Source organism: Zophobas morio, unplaced genomic scaffold, assembly GCF_036711695.1.
Source record: "Zophobas morio isolate AGI-343-1 ecotype UQ-CSIRO unplaced genomic scaffold, CSIRO_AGI_Zmor_V1 ptg000011l, whole genome shotgun sequence".
In the NCBI taxonomy this organism is placed as follows: Eukaryota; Metazoa; Arthropoda; class Insecta; order Coleoptera; family Tenebrionidae; genus Zophobas; species Zophobas morio.
Genome location: NW_026972116.1, coordinates 5368168 through 5387664, shown reverse-complemented (window position 1 = coordinate 5387664; position 19497 = coordinate 5368168). Strand labels below are relative to the sequence as shown.

Sequence of the window (19497 nt, the reverse complement as noted above, 5' to 3'; positions counted from 1 at the left end):
GGTTATTTTACTTACTCTAAAAATAAAAAAGTTTAGAATGGTATTCATTGTTATGGTAGGGACATCGTCTAAACACAAACTAAAATCACTTGCACTCATTGTATAAGGATCTAAGCCGTTTAAATTGTTTAACTTTTGTACATATCTGTTTTTCTCTTTGACGGAAAGACATCGTGCATAATCACTTAAATTATCCATACTTTAAAAACAAATCACACACCTTCACTTAAACCCGTCACATTAACCTCAAACGAAAATATTAATTTCCGATTTACCGCTTAAAACACACGGATGTATTTTGGGTGACGAGGAATTCAGACCAAAACAGCGTTCTGTATTTTTATTTTTATTGTGTATTTTTAAGCTCAAATCGCCAAAAAAAAGCACCCTGATACACAGAAAAGATATGAAAGAAGCTATTCACGTGTTTATTTTCTAGATAAATACCCACACTTTTAAATAAAATGCGAAAATGTTAACATTGTCACTTATGGAGTTTCACGGCGCTTGTCAAACGCTCAGTTCCCGCCACAGCGTGACGTCACGTGTTATTGGCTAATTCTCTCGTGACTAACCCTGTATCATGGTAGAAGGAGACATGGTATAGGCATCCGATGTACCAATTTAAAAATCGTCTGCGCATCCATTTGTGACGTTAGGTGGCATCAACGACCTTGTGACTCTCGTGAGCTTCGCTAGGGAAGTCTAGGGAATTTCAGCTTCAATACGTCAATTAGTTGTCGACTAATGAAAGTTAATGAAATTAATAATGATAAAAATGTAATTATTGAAAGTTGAACGGTCCAAAAATGTTGTTTCGTATCAATCTCGATAATTGTGGGACATCAGCAAATGCAAATACGAATTTGCGCTATCCCTTGAATGTTGAAAGGAGGTTTTTTGACATATTTATGCTCATTTCTCTCCACAAACCTAAATTCTGCGATCACATCACACATACGACTGCAACAACTGAATAATCAAAAATAAATTTTTGCAATTTAAAGAATTTATTTTAAATTGCGCGCTAATTTCACCCCACCTGACGTCACACCCGATGCGTATGCCTATACCATGTCTCCTTCTACCATGACCCTGTATGTAAAACGGTGTTGTTGTTTGCGTTTTTCAGTGGTATCGTACAGTTGGTTATCACCATGGTGGTTACGATTGGTTAAGTACATCATGGAGGAATACAAATAAGAATATAGAATATTATAATTATTATTATTATTATGTTAATTCGTCCATGGGTTACGTGTTGTGACGCCTCTGGTTTTAGTAATTTTTACTGCATATAATATTTCAATCCAAAAGTCCCTAAGTGTAATTTGAACACAGTATTTAAACGTGAAAAATTTATGTGAATAAAACTAACCTATTTAAAAACATGAAAAAACCGGGAAATGGTGGGAACGTTTTTCTCATAAAATATATATCTTCGTGCAAAAATTAAGAACATTTAATACATTATTCTCAGAATGTGTGACAAATACTTGCTGTCTTACTACAATGAAGTCATAAGGGATATTTTAAAAGAAACTGATGTAACCAAACATTTTTCTGTTAATATCAAGTGAATAATACCAGACTAATTAGTGAGGAACTACTCACAGATATTTTAGTTTTGTAGAATTGTCCGGAAACGATCCAAACTTGGGGAATAATTTCTTACGAGCTCCAGAGAAGTCACTTGAAGAATGGAACGGAGCTCTACACAAAGTACAAACAAACTTGACGTCACAATCTGAGGAAAACTACACGTTTAAGAAAAATGCCCACTGCCGAATTTATAGTTTGCCTTTATATCCAGAATTGCATCGAATTAAATTTCCTCAAAATGATGACACCAACAAGTTTTTGCAAGTTTCAGGTTGATTAAATAATTTTATCTTGTACATAAAATAATGATAATAGGCACTGTTGTTAGAATGACAGCTGTAAAGATGTTGGAGTATCAACGCCAGTATATTTGCACGAAGTGTAAGTACGTCATGATGGTTATGGCAGAATTTGAAATGAAAAATATTATCACACCTCCAAAGAAGTGTGGAAATCCTGAAGAATGTAAAGGAACAAATATAGTCAGTATGGGGGAATTAAATGCTGAATTTTGTAAAGATTACCAGGAAATAAGAATGCAAGAAACTGTTAGCAAACTTGATGTAGGTTCAATGCCAACTTCAATGTGGGTGACTTTAGAAGACGACTTGGTGGATTCTTGTAAACCAGGGGATAACATCACTGTTTGGTTAGTATTTTGGCATGTGTTGTATATATATTTTATATTTCACATTTAGTGGTTTAGTCAAAAGAAGACAAAATCACTTCTATGTTGGCAAAAAAATGGAAATTGAGTTGGTGATCAAAGCGAATCATGTTCAAGTAAATAACAATAACGCATCTGCACTTTCACTGACACCTGAACTTAAGGATATGTTTCAAGCTTTTTGGAAAACTTATGCCGACATGCCCCTAGCGGCTAGAGACATTATATTGAAATCAATCTGCCCACAAGTGAGTTGACTATTTAGACAACTGCTTATTATTTCAATACTTAAAAGAAATTTGTAAAAATTGTTTAAAATCGTGGTAATTTTACAGCTTTTTGGACTCTATATAGTTAAATTAGCAACAGCTGTAGTATTAGCAGGCGGAAGTAGTCTTCATAACACTTCTAATACTGGCGTAAGAGTACGCGCTGAACCGCACTTATTGTTGGTAGGTGATCCCGGAACGGGTAAATCGCAACTGTTGAGATTTGCTTCTAAAATTATTCCTAGATCAGTACTAACAACTGGGGTAGGATCAACAGCGGCTGGTTTAACTGTTACTGCTGTTATGGTGAGTTGTCAATTATTTTTGATTATAAATAAAGAAAGGGGAGCTTTAGGAAAATGGAGAGTGGCAACTAGAAGGTGGGGCTCTTGTGATGTCAGATGGTGGTATTTGTTGTATTGATGAATTTAACACAATGAAAGAACATGATAGAACTAGTATTCATGAAGCAATGGAACAGCAAACAATTAGTGTGGCTAAAGTGTGATTCTACATTATGTATTTCTTTAAATTTGCTGTTTTTTTTTTCATCTGTAGGCAAGTATTGTGTGCAAACTTAGTACAAGATGTTCAATATTAGCGGCAACCAATCCTAAAGGTAATCTTGATCCGTCACAATCACTAAATATGAATGTCGCTCTTGCAAGCCCTTTATTGAGTCGTTTTGATTTAATTTTACTCCTTCGAGATAAACTTGATGAGGAATGGGATTCTCAGCTTGCTGATTATATTTTTCAATCTTTTGAGAACTGCAATTCTTCGAAATTAACGGAGAATATTAACTGGACTATAGAAATTTTGCAAGTATGATTCATGTTTTAAGAATTCACGAATTAATTAATTGTTTGAAGGCGTACTTCGCTGTTATTAAAAAAATCCATCCCGTTTTGACAGAAGATTCAAATAAAATTTTAAGTGGTTATTACCAAATTCAAAGACGAAAAAATTGTCGGAACAAATCTCGTACCACAGTTCGTCTTCTAGATAGTTTGGTCAGGTAAGTTTGGTCAGTTTAGTCATAATTGGAATATATACGATTTATTTTATTAGGTTATCGCAAGGGCATGCCCGTCTGATGTATCATGAAGAAGTAGAAATATTAGACGCAATTATCGCAGTGATATTGGTTGAAACAGCTATGGAAACTGAATCTTCAGTATTCAACTTACGTTTTAATCTTAAGAATGATTTTCCCCAAGATCCAACTAGTAACTACAGAGAAGTTATGGAAATTGTACTTAAACGATTAGACCTTCATGATTTGCTAGAAAGAGAGCTTGACAGAATAAATAATGGAAGCAAACGATCCAATAAGTCGGATCCAGGTACTGGAAAGAGTAATTTGCTTTCTGAAGACGTAAAGTCTAAATTTTTCCGTGTCCAAAAAGCATCTGAAGAAGATATTAAACAGAATGGCAAAACTTACGAAGAAAATGCTAAACAAGTAAATAATAAATCAATTAGTGCTGAAAATGTGAAAAGGGACCAGAACATAGAGTTACGTTTGGAACACCCAGGCGTTAAAATAGATGAAAAACAAATTAATTTTGAGGCAACAAAAAATATAGTTCAACAAGAAAGTAAAACAAAAAGAACTAAAGTATCCAATGCAAACGCTACTACTACAAAAATCCATGACATAGAATGCCAATCCAAAGACATACAAATTGTAAAAAATAATGTCAGTAATGTAACTAAAGGAGACAACATTAATATTTGCGACAAAGAAAATGTAGAATGTATTAATTTGAATGCGAAAAGAAAAAAAACTAAAAATAACATTAATCCAAAGAAAATAAAATTAAAAAACGAAGAAAATGAATTGCATCATGACTTGGCCGCGTTGAAATGCATGCCTAGTGTTAATGATATTTTTAACATGGATGATTATGATCTAAATGACCCTGGTTTAAATTTTGAAGAAAATAGAAACGAAAAAGACAGTGATGATCATGAGAACGTATCTGGATTGTGTTCCAAAATCAACGAAAGTAGTGAAACAAAAGCCATAGGGGAAACAAAAAATAAAACGGATACAAATGGGGAGCAAATTTCAAAAGTTTTATCACAACGTATAAGAACTAAGAACTTCTTGAGTAAGTTTAAATTTATTCCAAAAGAAAGTGGGCCATCCACTGTCACCACAGACGACAAATCACTTCAAAATAATACGAATCACAATTTTGTTAACATGGCTGGTGAGGACGATCAAGTTAATATGCAGTATAAAAATTCTGTATCAGAGAGATTGTCGAATAATCAGTTAGTTATAAATGATACTGATACTAATGATTTGAATGACATTTCTTTTATGAATGTTGTGTCTAGTACACAAACAGAAAAACCCGCGATGTCTGAAGAAAAAAGTAACAATTCATTTGAAAGTGGAAACGTTGATTTTGACATATCTTTAGTAAGTGCTAAACGTAGCACCAATTCAGAAAACACCACAGATGATACACTGTTAACAACTAACAAACCTACAACCACAAAAAAGTTCGACTTCAAAAAAGTATGCATTTCTGATAAGTTAAAACCACAATCTGATGTTCTTCATGCACCGTCTTCAATTTTCGAAAGTCAAGAAGACATCGATAATTTGGATCTAGACTTATAAGAGTTTTTTGTTATGTAACATAATAGTTAGAAAATACATTTATTTGTTTGTATGTATAAAATACACTTACTGTAACGACATTAACATCCTGATTGTAAATTTAACAAACTAATACTCTTCGTTATATTACTTGTTGTATTTAATGTCGATTCCATACCCAGTTGGAATACTCTCGTCAATATTAATTTTCCGTATTCTTGCATCACTGAAACTAGGTCCGAAAGTTTATCCAAAACACTGGCTACCACGTCACCATTTTTACTGTCTAAACACGTGAGAATCGCGGGCAAGGCGTCTGATGCAGCCTTAGGATTATATTTCAACCACCGAACTATTAATATTAACGCCAGCGATCTCACGTTTCCACTCGACGAACTAATATAATTATATAAGTATTGCGACGGCAGATCGAGTAAGTGAGGTTTCTTGTTCGTTATATGATCCAATTCTTGTAACACGTTTAAGTTTTCTGACGACTGTAACGCAGCGAGCAATTGTGGCCAATGAGGGGGTAATGGATCCATTATGGGAGCCATGGCTGTACGTACGAGTAGTTCTGGAGGGGTACTGGAATCGCCTACTGGCAGAGTAACATTGGACAGTAGGGGACGAATTCCAGGTTGTACCATCTGAATGTCACTAAAACAGAGAAATAGAAGTAATCACTAACAATTAGTAATGTTGTACACTTACACTAGTACTGACCCATGCTCTTGTAAGTACCGTGATGCTGCTTTAATATCGTTTGTCATCCAGTTTTGGATAAAAGTTATAATTCGTTGTAATAAAACGGTCAGATCTTTTATATGTCCATGATACTGTAGCAGCAAGAAGTATGAATCTAAAATATCGCACAACGTGTGACTTTGCTCAAAAACGATAGGTTGCAGCAGTTCCAAAAGTCCCAAGATTTGTCCAAAAAGCAGTAAATGACCCCTGTTTTTCAAAACTCCAAAATCGTATTGAGCCCTCCCTTTCAAACTTCCAGCTAACATCGGAAGTTGCCTTAGAACCAAAATAGGGTGAGTAGCCGCCAATTTTCTAGCGCATAGTTCCAAATCTTGACTTTTACGTGGCCAGTCTTTGCTGCGAGGAGTCGCAGCTAGAGCACTTAACAAACAGTGTGAAATTTCATCAGCTGAACTCGGACAATTCTTCGAAAAGGCTTGTTTAGAAATGTCGTCTTTAGTGCTAACTAAATCTTGCCCAGAAGCCGGCAGTGACATATAAATCATCAGAAGAAGTTCACGAGAGTGTAGATCAGTATCTGAATTTTTTAAAAGTGTTTCTAGTATTGCAGACGCGCAGGTTTTAATGCACTTCAAAAGTAGTACCAAGCGCGATTCCATTTTCTTCTGCCAGTTGTTTGTATTTTGTTTGCTTTCTTCTAAGATGTACTTTACCAAGATGAGGGCCTAAAAGCAGTTTTATACTTGTTGCTAGATATTCGCCGCTCTTACCTTGTCTTTTCCTAATTCGAAGACATCTTCAGGATGATAGTGCTTAGGGATTGCTTTGTCTCGTCCTTGCCATAATTTGGGACTCTGCGTTAACGCACAGAGAAAATCTAGAGCAGATACTGCACAGATGTTGGGGGTATCTTCTTGTAAAAGATAATTCATGATACCGTAGAGGCTCTGCCAGCTTGCTCTTTGAAGAACTAAAGACATTAATAGGGGTCGAAAAGAAAGGTGTTCTTTGGAAAATAATAAATCTTTCTACGGAGAGACAAAAATGGTTATTTTGAAAAAAAAACCGTAGACATTACCTGTAACTTCTGTTTTTGTGGTGAAGCAATTTCTAACTCTATTGTTGACAACCAGTCAACCAATAAACCGGTTTTCTCTTCCTGAGATTTCGTTTCTGATAACATAGTAGTTAATTTTTCTCCTATGTTATCAATATTTCCTGGTATATCAAGGTCCACACACGATTTTTTTTCTTCCTTTTTTACCTCGACGTTTTGGCTTTGTTTTAGAAATTGTTTTAATACAGCGAAATTAGAATTACGAACATCTGACAGCTGGCTTATGAAACCAGTCGCCATAACAACTAGATCATTATCGGTTCTGTTGATGGTAAACAGTAATCGAAAAAGTGTAGATATCGAATTATATTTCAATAATATTGGCGTTATGAAATTCATTGGAAGAGATTTTAAGTAACTGAACACAATATCGAGAGTTGACTTCTCCAATGACATCTACAAGTTTTTTAGTTAATACATGAGAAGTATGTAACTTACGCTTACCTTTGTCAAAGTCAAGATGTCTTTGTTTTTATCGCCACTATAATTCGGACTAAAAATATTATTCAACAAGTTGATAATATCCCCCGAATTGGACACACTTTGTTGATTTTGTTTCACCAGACTAGGTACAGCCTTCTTCGTATCAACTACTACCTTGACATCAACATCTTGGACAACCGGCATTTGCATTTCAATGGCTTTCACAAAAGTTTCACCCCCAACAGCCCCTCTTTTATTTTGCACCTCAACCAGCTGGATCATGTACGTCTTGTCTAGCACCGAGTCCACTACTAATTTTGGATCAAGAAGAGTCGCTTTATCCAAAGTATTCAGTAATTTGCTGATCGAACTTGTAGGAATTCCAAAGGACTGTATAAATAACACTAACTTCGGAGGCTCTAATTTTTCTATAGCTGCATCAACCAAACGCGGTACGTTAGACCGAATCATCCTCAATTTCATCCAATCGGGCAAATACGACGTCCTTTCGTTGGTGTCCGGAGTGTAAGCTCGCGGATGCTCGGTATTTTCCGGAAACCAAAAATTTAGTAATGTGTTGAAAGGTTCGAAGTTGTCTAAAGGACCATATGTCAAGAGAACAATTGCCGCATGTATTACTAGAGTTTGCATATGGCATTGTTCTCCAGTTACCCATGTTACCAGCACATATTCACTATAATTTTGCAACGAACTATAAATGTCTTCTGAGTACTCTTGCGCCTTCTGAATGTGCGTTGCAAATATAGTTAAAAGATTCTTCAGGGTCTGATTATCGGATCCGGGAAGAACATAAGAAGCAACACTATGACGTTCGATGATAACCGATGACAAGTCGGCAATTAATTCGTGAAGCTCCGTAAACGAATCATTACAATCTTGTGTAGCTAAGAAATTGATGTAACTTGAAACTCTCGACGGATTAGTTTCGATCTGCAATGCCTGTCGCAAAAACTGAATCAAAACAGGTTTGATCATGGTGAAATGAGGAAAATGACTAATATAATTCGTCAACCAATTTGTATGATTAGTTTCAGTCTCCTCGTTCGGACCCAAGATCAAATTCAATCCTTTCGTCGCTTGCGTCCTGCTTGCACCATGATCAGACGTCAAGCGTCTGAACAAATACTCTAAAACCTCACAAGCTGTTTGGGGGTCGTTTTCATTAACAACAGTTCTTAGATGGGCCAAAAGCTGACCGTGTTTGGTTAACTTCTCTGTGGGCGCAGTAGATAAGAGATATTCGCATAAGCACTGAACGGGTAAATGCGCCAAAGCGCCTTCTGAGTTATGTACTAATTCAGCTAACCATGGCATATGAGCCGTACCACCTTGTCGCGACATGATGTCGAGTAGAAAATCTGGGTTGCGTGAACGACAAAGGAGGTGTCCCATACGATGACTGTTGTTGAGGTGTTGAAGCTGATCAAGAACGGCTTGAGGAGGTCGTCGAGCTTCACCTTCAGGTCTTAGTTCCATTAATTGGGGCAAGAGGAGGCTGCTTTGTTCGGTTATTTCCATTTTCGTACTAGCGGCAGCCAGGTGTGTTTCAAACTCGAGGATTTTTTGCTTCTCAAGCGCGAGAATTTGTTGTTCACGTGATTGATAGTCTTCATCGAGGGTGGCCATTGTTGGTGGAGGAAAGGAGAAATGACTACGATAGATAATTAATTTTGTTAAGTTGAAATTAGTCAAATTATAAGGTGAATATAAAATATATACGATAGATCTGAGGAAGGTACAGATGTACTAAAAAGAAATAAATAATTAAAACTGAAGGAAGCGTTTTTTTTTTAATTAACAAAAATTGTTTAAAACCACCTCCACGAAGATGGAATCAACAAGATAAGAAGTTTCGTCTTCACCCAGGTATCAAATTAAATTATTTGAAAACTACTACACTTGTACACGAAGTAAATTATGGGATCCACAAGAAAATCTGTTTAGGAATATCATACATTTGATTTGTTAGCGTCATCTATGTATATTCAATTTTGTCAGACAACAAAATTAACGTTGTTTTTAAGTGATATTATATTTTTACTTCATGAATTAGGGAAATATTGTAATAGAGTTCACTTAATGGATGACTAATTTCATGTTTTCTCAGCGTTTCACAGCTCTGAAAAAGTAGGTATCCCGTTTTCGTCTGTCTGTCGTTAGTTAGCGCTTTCATTAAGCAAGTAATCTCCGACACATGTTATTTTTAAAATTGCGCTTGCAGGTCTTTGGAAAAAAATAAAATAAAATTACAATTGACTTTAAAAACTACAAAATCGATTGTTCTGAAATTTGATACATGCTTTATGGCATTATATTATAACACGTCATCTCAAAATATTGCAGTCGTGAACATTTATAAGTTTAGAAAAGCTGTTTCGGTAGTTGTAGTTTTTTCATACGCTTTTTTTAGAACTGTTTACACAGGATGTCTTAAAAATTTAATTAATGAAGAAATTTATTTTATTAATTAAATCAAACATCTTGTTTTCCTGAAATTCTAGGAAAATAGTACTGTAGTATTATGGACACTATTGCTATCCAAATCGTTATATTTCTTCCTAGTAAAAAGTCGATGACGTCATCACAAAATTGTTATTTTTAGTTTTCACAGCTTATTAAGACCCAAGTTTCCCATTTCTGTCGGTCTGTCTAGATTTTATTGGACGGTTAACGTCTGAAACTATCATGCAAATACTTAGCAATTTTTTTTATACGTGCCTACGTTAAGTTTATCACAGGTTAATAATTAATCTCTACTTTTAACTTTTATGAAATGTCTCAAAAAACAAGTATAGGCTAGGAACACTTATTGAAAGATTACGATTACGAGTGTTTAAAACCGTTTAAAAATAAAATATGCAGCCTATTCTATTTCAAGAAATGTATGTTTAATTCTCAATTTATACATAATAGTACATTAATATATTTAGATTCCGCACTCATAATTAAAAAAAGTACGAAATGTTGTTTGAAGCAAGTTGACTTATCGTTTAAGCACTGATTATATTTACACATTTAAAAGTTTAGAGACACTTACTTCAGGTACACATAAAAATTTGTCATTTGTATATAATAGGTAATTAAGTAAAAAGTAATCCGTCATTTATTTTGTGGAATTTCTCTCTCTGAGCCTTTTCCATTGCTATGTTACGAATTTGACGCAAAATCTTAAACTCTGTCATTTCTGCCTCTCCTTGTTTTTCATACCATTCAATGCACTTTGATAACATTTCAGCCGCTTCTTTGTGACTTACAACTGAATTTATTTCGTTTTCTTCTGCGTTGTCTTGTTTACATTCTTCACTGAATTCTTCATCACTAGAAACATTATATTCCATATCTGAAAGGCCAGTTTCTAGCCATTCACTTACTAGATTTTTATCAATGTTTTCATATTTTGGAACCTGCGACATAGCTTCTTGAATTACATAATTAGAACTATTACTAGTTTCGTCGACTGAGTCACATTCTCGTGACAATAGTTCATTCCAACATCTCTGAAGTGTGGTTTTTGGGATATCATCCCAAGCTTCAGCGACAAAATAAATGGCTTCCTTGACCGTAAATTTTTTCCAGAACTCACACATATCGGCGTTTTCCTCACACAAGAAGTGACTAATCATTTTTTCCCTGTAACGGCGTTTTAAATTTTCTGTCACACTTATTCTATTCGTAGGTTGCACTGAAGATGTGGTATTTACTGGAACAAACTCGCAACTTACTTTACCATCCGTAGAAGTCAATTTTTCAATTGAATGCGTTGAGATATTATTTATTAGTAATAAAGCCTTTTCCGGCAGATTCAAGTTTCTTAAATGCTCTTGTACAGCTGATACAAAATGCTGCGGAAACCAATCTCTAACATCGTATTTACTTGTTGATTTCTTATTACAATATTGCACGGGTAATAATGTCATATTTACATGTTTCAAAGGATTTGGTCCTTTGACAAAAAGTGGAAGACGATGATTACCGCTGATGTTTGCACATACCCATATGGTAAGTCTATCATTTTTTACGTTATATCCTGTAAAGGTTTCTGGTGATTTTTGTGGTAACGTTTTCCAATTTAAGACTGCTTTACTGCACACATACACTTGTTCGTCTTTTAAATTAAACGTTTTTATTTTGTCTTGCAGATGATTCGCATAATTTACCGTAGAAGATGGACCAGCACGTACTAAGGTTTCTTCATCAGTATTTGCGCGTCGAATTCCATGACGAGTTTTAAATCGGTGAAGCCACCCTACACTTGCTTTAAACAACGGGTCACCGTTCATTTTTTTGTTAAAATAAATTGCTTTTTCTTGAATAATAGGTCCGGTTAAAGGTACACCTCTATTCCTTTGCTTGACGAACCACTGAAATAATACTACGTCCAGTTGATCATACTTTGAAAGTTTCATTGTTTTTCTTGATGTAACATCCCCGTCAGACGTTTCCACCTTATTAATATATTCTTCAATTTTGTTATGACTCTTCTTTATGTCGTTAATCGTTGTTCTGCCCACATTATAAATTTTGGCAAGACTTGATGCACTTTCACCATCTCGCAAACGCTGAACGACTTCGTATTTTGTTGATAAGTCCAGCGTTACGTGTTTTCGCTTCGAAGACATCATAAATGGAATTTAATTCGATAAATAAATGTTGAACAAACACTAGCGCACTAGTTACAGCGATCCGTGTTCGTCGGGTGTGGCGGATTACTGAGCATAACGATCCAACGCGAAGCGGATTAACGGGATTTTACGTATCTTCATTCGTAGTTCTATTGGTCTTTTCTAAAAGGCGGCAAATTCCGAGAGGGCAATAAAAAACACGATCAAAGACAGTCATGGATTTTTCAAGATTTGTCTTTGATAGAATACAGTATAATCTCACTAATTCGGCACTATTAAAAACCGGAATAAAAGCACGTGGCCGTGATAAGTTTTGGAAGCTAGACTGCTAGTCGACAACGCGAGCGACTGAAGCGCACATGTGTAAAGGGGCGAGGGAGGCGTGGGCGGAGGGTGCCGGATTATTGGACGTGCCGATCTATCCAAGTGCCGGATTAGTGAGATTATGCTGTATTTGTCTCGTCAGATTATCGTCAATTTGAAAGTTTGAGTTTAAAATGCAAAAATTCGCTTGAAAAGTAAAAAATATAAAATCGTTGCTAGAATTTTTCAATTAGGATGCACTGAAATCTTGTTTACGAAATTTTTCTTATTGAATTTTATTTTTAACAACTTATTAGAAGATAAACTGTAGGTTACTCTGAAACGTATACAAATAATATTGCACTCAGGGTATATTTTTCAGCTGATATCAATTTACTGGGGCGGATGAATAAATGAATATTAGTCGATGCATCGTCTTACAAGGAAATAATTTCCAAGCTAAATTGTATAATTTTACTCTACACTTTTAATTTTGTTTATGATAAGTGTTGGGCATGATTTTAAAAGCTTTCGGTAAATATTACAAAAATATGTTGACAACATCCACGCAGTCCTTGTTCGGTTTGACAGTTACATAACTGTCAAATAGCTGCCATGTCAACATCATTATTTTAAAAATACATTTCGTAGCTTCTTAGACGACTTTTTTTTTCAGTCATATGTTATTATTCTACATAGATATATTTAAAATTTAAAAGCAATCAGTTCCCTAGTTTTACAAATTATTTGTACAATAAAATCATCAACAAACACATGGACAGAGGGGAAACGGCCTACCGATATTTTCGTATTCTACACACTATGAAATGTCAAGAAAACATGAAATTATACCTTATCACAATACATTCCTTAGCATATAGTGGCGGCTAAAATAAAGTATTTTTTTTTAATTTAGTTGTGTAAACTGGAGTGGAATTCATTGAAAATGGCATTTAAACGTCAATAAAAATTTGAAAGTTACACTGGAGAAAGAAAAGTGTCCTACTTTATTTGGGTCGACACTGTACCTTCGGGAAATAAGTGAAATATTTTAATACATATTGTATATATTTCACAACAGGAATAATAACCTGCTATCACAAAATAGTTTCAAATGTTTAATCTACACATTTTTTTTTGTGAAGCAGTTATTTTAAAGGTACAAAAACTTAAACATTGTACTTACTTTGTTATACACATTTCCATAAACATTCTCAGCATGGGATATTTATTCCAAACTTCATTTCCAAAAGTGACAGGATTATGGGCAGCCAAAATCAACAATATCAACCACACTTTCCAGTATAACCCCGAAATTGCCAAACTTGGAGGGACATATCCAGCTGGTAGAGTTATATTTTCTGGATAATTGTAACTGCACAGATTGAAGTAGATCCCAATAATTTCGATGTTGTCAACTACCAAAGGCGGAGCACAATCTTGCGGCAAATTCGCTGCCCGTCTTATCAACTGATCGCTGATTTCTATAGCTTCAGTAGGACTAATAGGATGTTCTTTAGAATTCCCAATCAAAAGAATTCTCAATAACGTCGCCTGAAGTAACGGGACTTCACTAGTTAGTCTTAAAAACAAATTTCGTTCGTTTTCGCCTGGCCACGAATCTACTTTATAATACTGTTCAGCTTGTTCCAAAAACAGCACTTTCAAAAGGACGTGATGGAAATCATTCACGCTTGGTCTAAATACTCGCAGAGCTGTATCATTCAACCAGGTTACTGCTTCTCTTTGGATATTACTGACCTGCTTCTGGAAAATTTTCAAAACTGATACGTCTCGCTTATTTTGAGTGGAAGCGTCTCGGACTTGGGGACTCACACACAGAAGCATGCACATACAAACAAGATCAGCTAATGAGATGAAGATACGCTCTCGAAATTCTGACTCTCGGACGCTGTTGGCAAATTCTTTGCGTTCGCGAAGAAGTGAATGAACAATACTCAGAAGGTTAAAGTCATGCCGAAGGACTCTGTTTATTTCTTTCAGTAAAGCACGAAGCGAACGCAAGTAGTCGTCTTTGTTTAGTAGCAATTCCTACGAAGTTAACAGTTATAAGGGTTTTATGTTTTAACGTTGATTCATACTTACCAAACATATGTCTGCAAACGCATCAGCACTAGATTCTGGTACTACTTGAAACAAAGCCCCCACCACAATCAAGTTGTTGGTGTTTCGTGCATTAGATAGTTCATTATAAATAGTGTATTTAAGAAGAGGATACAGATTTTCGGGAAAAGAGTACACCATTTCCCGTAAACAATTATTAAAGAAGTTGACCATTGGTTTATTTTTCAGTCTTAGTTTACTCAACTGTGCTATTATTTCTAAATCTCTTTGAGAATTTGCTGAACAATTATAGCATAGGTAAGCTAAGAGTTCTTGAGCTGGTTTCATTAATTTATGATTGTGTAGCCAACTTTCTATTCTGGATACCGCGATTATTCGAATTTCTACAAGACCACAAGCGATGCTCAAGAATCTAACAAAATTTTTGGTAATGGTTTCTGGTTGTTGGCGACGAGCTAGTTGTTCCTTGATGGCTTCGAGCACAATTTTTTCCACATTTTCTTGTGACTGTGTAAATCGGGGGTAAACTTTGACGTTCCAGTTTTCTACAGCGGCCTTATGTTCTATAAAAGCTGCAAAATGTATTTTTTTTTAGAACTTTGTCCGTACAGCGACGCAATTACTTGAAGAAACTTTATTTAAACTTTAATGTTAGCTAGTAATTAATGTTATCCCATAAACGCACTTTCTTTCATTTTATACCTCAGGACTAAATTATGTTATGCTCATGAGTCATGTGACATGTCACTGTAACCACAGCGTAAACCACTTACATAATACCATAAAAATCTCAGGTGCCGATCATTGTATGGATTGGGTCATACATTTAATTTTACTTCCCTCCATTTGCTTGACTTCCGTCTGTTTTTTTTTTTAAGATAATGCAAAACTATACGTGGTGTCGATAACGTACGCTCCGTCGAGCGAAAAACGATCGTGTGATGGATCACTTGCTTGCTAATTCTAAGAAAACGTGATCATTGTCAGGGATTAAGTTTTTCCAATTTCTAACCGCTTAAATAGGTTCTTTAAAATTTTATTTTTGCAGGTCTTACACATGTAGTTTATGACTCCGTGTTGAGTTTTTACCCGAAATGTCTAAATTTTTTGAAAAAAAAAATAAAAAATTTTTGCAATTTAATTTGGAATCTACAAAACCGAATCCTTTGAAATCTTGGAGATGTTTTAAAGTTATCATAAGCATGGTATATTTTTGACATTTCTTTGCTTATCCCCCCTTACAATTGATTAAGTCACCTCAAAATTTTGCCAAATAGATCCTATCTTAAATGTGCAGAATATAAGAATATGAGTCTATACTTGTGATTTATCACTGCATTAATATTTTTTAAATTTACTTATACGGGGTGTCTCAAAAAAATAAATGACTGAGTCACTCCATTTTTCCAGAAAATTTTGGGAATACAATACTGTTATTTTTAGTATTACACTGCACTAATCGAAGATGATATACGTGTCCTTGCAAAAATGTTGATGACGTCTTCACAAAATTGTGTGAAGTAAAAACTCACTTTCATTGTGCTTTAGATGCGAGAGAAGTTTTGTCGAAATAACTTTTCGACAAATCATCTTTACACAACAGTGGGTTTTTAGTATCTGAAGCGCTCCTCTGTCAATATTTTGTTTCTATTCTCTTCTTCAAATTGTTAATGTTTTATTACTTTTTACTACTATGTGTGAAAGTTTAGAAGTTAATGTAACAGTTCACCCAATTTATAAGCAAAAATACGTAAGATATAAACACATTTTTGCAGTGTCGGGTTGTGCCACCGGGACACTGAGAAATTTCTCGGTGGGCCCCAAATAAGTCTACTTCTTTTTTTTTCATACTTTTTTAATAATTTTATAATTATTTACTTTTTCGCGTATGAAGGATGTTACAATTACAAATGCAATAAATATTCGTATAAATATACCTAACAGACGCATTAAAAGTGACATGTAACTATTAAATAAGAACATCTTTTTACTTTCAGAGCGTAAACTCAGTACGAAACAATAGGTCGCCCGTTTATTAGACAGATAATCTCCGAAACTACTGAGCCAGTTCTCAAATTTAATGTATATCACGAATATCTTTTAGATGATCAAAATTTGCCTAATCATCCCTACCAACAATTTGTTGACGTCATCTCCAAAATGTACAGTAGTAAATATTATTTAAATTTTATAAAATAAGAAACTCCTGCACATGTAGTGTATGAACCCCTGTTGAATTTTTTCCCTAAACATCCAGTTTTTTGGAGAAAAAAATCAAAATTACAACATCTTGCAATTTAACTTCGAAACTGGTCTGAAATTTTCGAAACGTTTTACGTTATCGTAAGCATGGTAAATCGTTATTTTTTTTTTCGTTTATGCTCCTCTAAAACAATAATGATATGATTTTACAATTTTGCCGATTTAATTTATTTTTATCAAATATAATTTTTGGTGATTCCAAAAGCGCTGTTTATTATTTCAAATCCAATTCTCATCTGAATGACTCGGGTTTAAGGATTGTATTATCGAACGTTTTACACGAAATTTTTAAACTGAAATCAGTATAATAGAAAGTAAAATGGTATGTTTCACCCCACATCTTTGTATGTACCTGTTTTTCATCAATTTTAAGGTACTTTATCATGTTTTTAAGCAAACAGGCCAATTTTGACGTTCAAGTGTTTATTGCTCTTTATAAAATAAAAAAAAATAATTTTTGTCGTGAAGTTTCTTTTAATGCATTTTTTTAAGATTCCAGCCCATTTTTAACGTCATTTTATAAAAAGTTGTGGATTTCTAAAGATTTTGCTCATGAGTCCAGCGGATCCAGATAGAAACCAATGACTTTCAGATTTTTACAAAAAATAAATAAATAAATAAATAAATAAAAAAACGCTTCAACTTCAAAACTGGCCTGTTAGAAAAACAAAATGTTGGAAAAAAATCTACATTGTATAACAATACATATTTTACAATTTTTGAAATTGCAAAAACCAAATACTCTGAAATCATGCAAATATTTTAAGACTATTTGAAACATGGTAAATCGTTAGTCAAAATTTGTCCGTCATCTTACATTTTTGTGGATTTTCTTCAAATTTCTGAGTGTTTATGGGAAAAAAAAACTGAGTATGAATTAATCAATCTGCCCTATCCTCTGCGTTGAAGACACAAAATCAACCAAATTTCATTTTCTTTTAATCGCTGAAGTTTGTGCTAGTACTCGAATCCGGTCGAAGTATAAACATAAACTGTTGAAGTTAAGCATATACTGAGAAATTGAAATTATCTACATTTTTCCAGTTAGTTATCTGATTTAAATTTAATATATTTCATATTTAAAGGCGCAGGGTTTGCGGTGATGTTAATTACGCCACTTTATAGAGGTTAACAGTTATCACAAAACGAAAATCTAATTTTATCATTTTGAAGAAGCGGAATTTATCGGATCATACTTCCAAGGACGAGGGAAGTTCTGTCAAAATAACTTTCCACATTATTTTACTAGCTTTGTTTTTTATCCACTTATTAACAATTTTGTTTATTTTTGGTAACTGAGACTCTACCTTTGATTATTATCAAGACCAAATTATAAAAATTAGTAGACAGAAATGTTTATAATCTACTAATTCCTTCACTATTTTTTATTTAAGATACCCTTGAGAATCAAATTAATTTTTAAAATGCACGCAATGACTTTGTTCAAAAATTGTTATTACGGTAGAATCCTCTCTTTTTTTTTCAATTAGTCAAATAAATGACCCTAGAGTAGAAAATGAGAACAAATACTTACTTTCAATTTTACTATCATCATCAGCACTGGTAATAGTAAGTGGACTTGAAGTATCTCGTGCACCAGAATTCCACGTTTCTGACTTTAAAAGAGACGATGGAGGCAACTTTGTGTTAAACGCTGTTACAATATTATCAACAAAAGGTTTACAGTATGGATTATCAATAAAAACTCTGTCTGCAACAGCATCTTCCACATAAATCTACAAACACCTAGTGAGTTTCCCGATGACTATCCACTAAAATATTTACCTTTACAAATGCTTCTGGCCAATGCCCCACATCCGAAAAAGCGTGTGTTAATAAATTCATGAACAAAATATGAAAATATGCATTACTCTTATTAACTCCTTTAAAACCAGAAGTAACGTCGCGTCGGAGAACGCTCATTATCGCCGCAATAATATTTTCATTTGTAAATAATGAAGGTTTACAACTGCAGGTCAATAAAAGACTCAAGTAAACAACTTTACAAATCTTTGTTCTTTGTCCCTTCAATGATCGAATAATCCCCAAAATGTACCCAATCTAAACAAACATCACTTACAGAATAAACAAACACAAAATAGAAGAAAACAACATACGGCTTTGTCTGTATTCCCAGCGTTAACTGCGGTCATTATATTTTCAAACAGCTCCGCTGATTCACAATCAGTAGCTAGTGCTTCCCAGGGTTCAACTCCCATTCTTTCGATTGGCATCATGCTGCTGCTGGATGGACCTGGCATACCAGGACGGGCTCCAGGTAATGTGACTTTCATTTTCTTTGACGGCGGAACGGCTGACAAGCTTGACGAACTTCCCTCCCTTTTTAACTTGTCAGGCACTTTGCTTGAAGTTGATGGCAAATGTGAACTACCTGTAGTTTTAGGTAGAGGCACTGTTCGTTTGGGATCATCTCTTGGTGACGACTGTTTTGCTCCTAAAGCTATGAATAAATCTGGGGGTTGTTGCGTGATTTTGGCTTTCGGGCCCCTGGTGCCTTGACTCTGGCCAGGCTTGTTTCTATCCATGACGTAGGAGTTAACCTCAAAATTTGTTTATAATGAAATGTTGATAGAAGTTCTCATGTTATAATAATTATAATTGCTGTAATAACTTTACTATTGTAATATTTACGGAAAGTGTACGTTTTTTGAGAAAATTAATCACCCAAGTAAAGAAGTTACTTCGTTTACTGTTTCAACGCCAACTGTCAAATTCTTAATCATTTGTTGATTTTGATCACAGACTACCCCCTCATTTTGATTGTCAATTTATTTAGG

At 34.5% G+C, this 19497-nt stretch overlaps 2 protein-coding genes across 4 annotated transcripts; one reads left to right on the top strand and one right to left on the bottom strand.

Moving 5' to 3' along the window:
• Positions 1 to 1157: 1157 nt before the first annotated feature.
• LOC135126703 (DNA helicase MCM9-like) lies at positions 1158 to 5260 on the top strand. Of its 2 annotated transcripts, XM_064052798.1 has the most exons (9): positions 1158 to 1576; positions 1626 to 1873; positions 1918 to 2251; positions 2301 to 2517; positions 2605 to 2844; positions 2894 to 3040; positions 3097 to 3363; positions 3411 to 3556; positions 3610 to 5260. In XM_064052798.1, the coding sequence occupies exons 1-9, from the start codon at positions 1482 to 1484 to the stop codon at positions 5174 to 5176; spliced, it is 3261 nt and encodes a 1086-aa protein (XP_063908868.1). In that variant the 5' UTR covers positions 1158 to 1481; the 3' UTR covers positions 5177 to 5260. The 2 variants fall into 2 exon arrangements, with proteins under 2 accessions (XP_063908868.1, XP_063908869.1); XM_064052799.1 differs by lacking the exon at positions 1158 to 1576 and having other exon boundaries at positions 1782 to 1873; positions 1931 to 2251.
• LOC135126702 (integrator complex subunit 1) lies at positions 5202 to 19439 on the bottom strand. 2 transcript variants are annotated; one of them, XM_064052795.1, is made up of 10 exons: positions 18817 to 19439; positions 18485 to 18760; positions 18234 to 18435; positions 14459 to 15009; positions 13539 to 14404; positions 7428 to 9078; positions 6945 to 7379; positions 6637 to 6894; positions 5870 to 6591; positions 5202 to 5815 (listed from the first exon to the last, which is right to left on the bottom strand). In XM_064052795.1, the coding sequence occupies exons 1-10, from the start codon at positions 19243 to 19245 to the stop codon at positions 5257 to 5259; spliced, it is 5949 nt and encodes a 1982-aa protein (XP_063908865.1). In that variant the 5' UTR covers positions 19246 to 19439; the 3' UTR covers positions 5202 to 5256. The 2 variants fall into 2 exon arrangements, with proteins under 2 accessions (XP_063908865.1, XP_063908867.1); XM_064052797.1 differs by having other exon boundaries at positions 5882 to 6591.
• Positions 19440 to 19497: the final 58 nt, after the last annotated feature.

Excerpts from the sequence above, each read along its gene's own strand:
- LOC135126702 (XM_064052795.1), bottom strand. The coding sequence starts at position 19,245 with ATGGATAGAAACAAGCCTGGCCAGAGTCAAGGCACCAGGGGCCCGAAA. Across the intron at positions 18,436-18,484 it reads GGCCAGAAGCATTTGTAAAG|ATTTATGTGGAAGATGCTGT; the intron begins GTAAATATTTTA and ends AGGTGTTTGTAG. Across the intron at positions 6,895-6,944 it reads CACAAAAACAGAAGTTACAG|AAAGATTTATTATTTTCCAA; the intron begins GTAATGTCTACG and ends GTCTCTCCGTAG.
- LOC135126703 (XM_064052798.1), top strand. The coding sequence starts at position 1,482 with ATGTGTGACAAATACTTGCTGTCTTACTACAATGAAGTCATAAGGGAT. Across the intron at positions 1,874-1,917 it reads CAAGTTTTTGCAAGTTTCAG|GCACTGTTGTTAGAATGACA; the intron begins GTTGATTAAATA and ends TAATGATAATAG. Across the intron at positions 2,845-2,893 it reads TAACTGTTACTGCTGTTATG|GAAAATGGAGAGTGGCAACT; the intron begins GTGAGTTGTCAA and ends GGGGAGCTTTAG.